The 5000-nt window shown below is 40.2% G+C and overlaps 1 protein-coding gene across 1 annotated transcript in view; it reads right to left on the reverse strand.

Annotated features, from left to right (window-relative positions):
• Positions 1 to 249: 249 nt before the first annotated feature.
• Positions 250 to 5000, reverse strand: part of LOC147469180 (uncharacterized) — a 5872-nt gene continuing 1121 nt past the window's right edge. The window contains exons 2-5 of the mRNA XM_086550477.1: positions 3193 to 3329; positions 1645 to 3092; positions 824 to 1553; positions 250 to 669 (exon numbers count right to left, since the gene is read on the reverse strand). Coding sequence (XP_086406603.1) covers positions 250 to 669; positions 824 to 1553; positions 1645 to 3092; positions 3193 to 3329 — 2735 coding nt within the window. The remainder of the gene's footprint in view (positions 670 to 823; positions 1554 to 1644; positions 3093 to 3192; positions 3330 to 5000) is intronic.

Genomic DNA, 5000 nt, shown 5'->3' on the forward strand with positions numbered 1-5000 from the left:
TCCCTTTCTGCCTCTCTCTCTTTTTTTTTTTTTTTTTTTTTTTTTTTTTTTTTTTTTTAACCTTTATTGTTATCATTGTTACATTTCTGGTATGAGATCTTTTTGCCGATTGCCCTCATATATTTATTGGCTAAACTTTAGATATTAAAATAAATTATCTAAAAGCCAAACTAGAAAAAAAATATTAACACACACATCAACATATTTATGTATATAAACTAAAACTAGAAATTATGGCTATAAAGTACATTACAATTCTATTTTAAAACTTTGAACACTATGTACAATGTGTCTAGGCATATAGCTTAAAACAGCATTCCATATTCTAATGTATTTGTGGATGTACTGTCTGTGGTAGTGCCATGTCCTGCATCGTGGCTGCTCTAGTGTGTCCGGCACTCTCTCCACGGTCCTGGTTGTACGAGTAATCCGACGGACTGGCTGTCGCAGCGCCTGCAAGTGTGGCACTTGTTCTTCTTGTATTCTGAACATGACAGTGAGACCTGCCACATCCCTCCGGTGTTGTAGATTCTGAAGGTTGTTTAGATTCCCAGGATCTTCACCGTTGATTATCTTAATGGCTCTGGATTGTATCCTGTCAAGGAGGTCGAGGTGCTTCTTAGCAGCTCCTCCCCATGTCAGAGGAGCATACTCCATCACAGACCGGATCTGCGATTTGTAAAGAACCTCTCTTCCTCTTACATCAAGAAGCCATGAAATACGTCTCAGGGACGCAAGTTTCCTTGATGCTTTCCTCACGATGTTTTCAATGTGTGTTTTGAAGGTGAGTTTTTTTATCGTAGGTAACACCAAGTATTTCTACTTCATCTTCAGGTCGTAGTAATTTACCATCGAAGTATAGTTTGATGGTGGGTTGCGGGGTTCTGGTAACTACCATGAGGTGAGTCTTGTTTGGTGCAAACTTAACCTGCCACCTGTGTCCCCAAGTTAGGATGTTCTTCAGTTTAGTATTTATGTGTGTTGCTGTCATTTCCTCATCTTCGGCATTGTAGGTAACCGACAGTGTGATGTCGTCAGCAAACGCTTGTGTTTCAGGCACTAGAAGCAGCAAGTCATTTATAAATACATTCCACATGAGGGGTCCCAGAACACTGCCCTGTGGTACGCCTGCCTTGATAGCATGCTGTGTTGATTTCTTGCCATTCAAGACGACACTCAGGTACCTATTGGTAAGATAGTCCGTGAAGAGGTTGAGAATTGGTCCACCCACACCAATTCCACATAATTTCTCAATCAAGGCATCATGCCACACTCGATCGAAGGCCCCCTCGATATCCAGAGCTATCACAGCAGTGCATTGGTTATGGTCAAGGGCAGTGCTCCAGGTAGAAGACGTGAGCAGATGGAGATCAGCAGCTGAGTGGTTTCTTCTGAATCCAAACTGTCTCGAGCACATCAGTGAGTGTTTGTTGAGATGTCCTGTTAGACGTGAACCAATTATTTTCTCTAGAACTTTACTGACAGCAGAGAGTAGTGCTACAGGACGATAATTTTTGGTTTCTGCTTTATTTACTTTCTTGTGGTCATTTTTGCTGTTGTATGCAATTATTAAACAACAGAGCAAGTGGTTTGGACAACTGTCTAGCACATCTTTTAAGTAAGCGTGGACTTATTTCGTCTGGCCCCACAGCTTTTGTCTCAATGAGGTCCTTCAGAATTCTTTCGACTTCTGTCTTTGTTGTCTTTATGTTGGTCAGTTTTTCCACTGTCATTATTGGTAGCATCGGGGATGGTCTGGCAGGTTCTGCCACAGACATTTTCTGTGCAAAGTGATGTGCCAATACCTCTGCTTTTTGCTGAGTAGTGAGTGCCATAGTGCCATTTTCTGTGGCCAAGGGTGGAATAGCTCCTTCCCTGATTTCTCCTTGTTTTTGTTTGACAATATTCCACCATTGTTTACCACCAATTTGGCCAGACTTTAGCTTATTTTTGGTGTCTTTTTCCCATTGTTGTATAGCCCATTTCTGGATGGATGCCATTTGAGCCGCAGCCTGTCTATGGATATGTTTGTTATAGACTGTAGGGTTACGTTTTAAATTGAGCCATGCCTTGTACTTAGCATCAGATGCCATGCGGCACCTGGGCCCAAACCATGGCTGATCAGAGGGATAGGAAATATGGTCAACATGTGGTACGCACTGTCTCTGGATCTCAAGTAGGGTTGCTGTAAATTGTTCCACTTGCTGATCGACATCACCTCTGAGAATGTCCTCCCAGGATATGTGCGTCAAGGTGTTCCTGATCATTCCCCAATCAGCAGATTCCCATTTCCACATAGTACGGCTATAGTGCTCCTCACGAAAAAGTGCAAAAGAAATTGTTGTGAGTACGGCAATGTGGTCTGAAGTGCCTACAAAACCAAGTGGGGAGCAGCAAACTGTGTCTTCAGGGAAGTTAGTCACAACTGGATCAAGTGAGGAACCAGAACTATGTGTAGCAAAACTAACGTGGTTGTTGAGATCATACAATGCTAACATATCATCAAAGTTAGCTTGAATGATATGCTGATTGAGATCACCAACTATTATTATATTTTCACAGTGACTGCTCAGTAATAGATTATCAAGATGGTTTACCAGGAAATCAACAATTAGCGTTCCCTGGGACGGGGGTCTGTAACACCCACAACAAAGGGTACCTCTGCCTTTGCTATCTATCAGTTTCCACAGGATAAGTTCCAAGTTGTCTGGAACAGGGTAATCAACAAATTGGATTGGTGTCGAGTCCTTGTGGCATAGTGCTACTCCGCCTCCATTTGTGTTACGGTCCTTTCTGATCCATGATGAGTAACCAGGAATCTTGGCATAGTTGCAAGGTACTTTGTCATCTAGAAAGGTTTCAGATATGAATATTATGTCTGCTTTGTGTTTTAAAACAAATTGATGTGTTAGTTCCCCCACATTGGTATGGAACCCTCTAATATTGGCAGACACTATTCTTATTTCTTTAGAAAGGCATTTGCGGTTGTGATATTTGCTGTGCTTGCGGTTGTGGTAGTGCTTGGTGGGCACCATAATTGGAGGGCACTGCATATTGTCGGTAAAGAACTTGATTATGCAGTGGTGGATAGGCTGTAGGTTGCGGTACCAAAAACTGTTGGTGCGCAATACTTTGTTGGTGCCAGTGAGCACGCTGTGCAGCTGTTAGGCTCTCTTGACTAGACTGCCTCACAGCCTGAATCAGCTCCTGCTGTCTCTGATCAGCCAGACGATGTCTGCAATTTTGTGTGGTATGATAATGACCCTTGCAGTAGTCACACACTTGATTTCTGGGGCAATCGTTTCCGGAATGTCCTTGGCGGTGGCACACTGGACATTTGTTGGTAGGCACGAAGTTTCTTTTGCGTGAGCTCTCTCTCTCTCTCTCTCTCTCTCTCTATATATATATATATATATATATATATATATATAGATAGATAGATAGATAGATAGATAGATAGATAGATAGATAGATAGATAGATAGATACACATACATATATATATATACATACATATGTTTATATATATATATATATATATATATATATATATATATATGTATATATATATATATATATATATATATATATATATATAATATATATATACATACACACACACACACACATAGTATATATATATATAATATATATATATATATATATATATATATATATATATATATATATATATATATATATATATATCTGTATGTATGTATGTATAAACATACACATACATATATATATATAATATATATATATATATATATATATATATATATATATATATATATATCTGTATGTATGTATGTATAAACATACACATACATATGCACATATATACTTAAAAGGGTGTGTGTGTGTGTGTGTGTGGGTGTGTATGCGTGTGTGTTTGTGTGTCTGAATATATAAGCATATTTGTGCGTTTGTGGAGCCGTCGTATTTACGAGTTAATGTCGTTTCTTGAATTATTAAGCTTAATTCTAATGTTTGAATTATACGCATGTAAATATGCAAAACAGTCTCTCGTTCTATATCACATGATTTCCGGGTCTTATAATGCTAACTCCACACGGCCCTTTTTTTCTTATTTCGGCCTCTACCATTATGATTCCCAAAATATTTACTAAGAGAGAGAGAGTGTGGGATAGATTAAGTAAGAGTAGGAGATAGAGAAAGAGGAAGAGGAGACAGAGAGAGAGAGAGAGAGAGAGAGAGAGAGAGAGAGAGAGAGAGAGAGAGAGTAGGATTGAGTAAGTGTAGGAGAAAGAGAAAGAGGAGGAGATAAAGAGGAGAGAGAGAGCGAGAGAGAGAGGGATAGAGAGGGGAGGGGGGGAGAGAGTAGGAGAGAGAGAAAGAGGAGGAGAGGGAGAGAGAGAGAGAGAGAGAGAGAGAGAGAGAGAGAGAGAGAGAGAGAGAGAGAGAGCGAGAGAGAGAGAGAGCGAGAGAGAGAGAGAGAGAGAGAGAGAGTAGGAGAGAGTAGGAGAGAGGGAAAGAGGAGGAGAGAGAGAGAGAGAGGGGGGGGGGAGAGAGCGAGAGTAGGAGAGAGTAAATAAGAATAGGAGGGAGAGAAAGAAAGAGAGAAAAAGAGAGAAAGAGAGCGAGAGTAGGAGAAAGTAAGTAAGAGTAGGAGAGAGAGAAAGGAGAGGGGAGAAAGAAAGAGAGAGAAAGAGAGAGAGAGATAGTCATAATGCGAAAATGAAACGTATAAGTAATGAAGGACCAGATAAAAGTGACGAAAAACAACAACATTAATTTGCCTTCAGACTTTATAACACAGGTTTCCTTCGTCACAATGCTAACAGACCGATACAGCTGAAAAAAGCAATCCACCGTCTCAGACAACTAGGTCAAACTAGGTCACACAACAGGATCACAATTAAGGAAACATAACTTCCTGGCCTGTCAAAAAGCTTCATTCAGATGCAGAACCAAGTGTATTTGTGGCTCGGGCTTGTAAACACGGGGGTAATTAACATTTAACTGGCATCGCAAACA

This window comes from Penaeus japonicus, unplaced genomic scaffold (genome assembly GCF_977035675.1).
Source record: "Penaeus japonicus unplaced genomic scaffold, GWHDUDI00000001_assembly GWHDUDI00000023, whole genome shotgun sequence".
Lineage (NCBI taxonomy): Eukaryota > Metazoa > Arthropoda > Malacostraca > Decapoda > Penaeidae > Penaeus > Penaeus japonicus.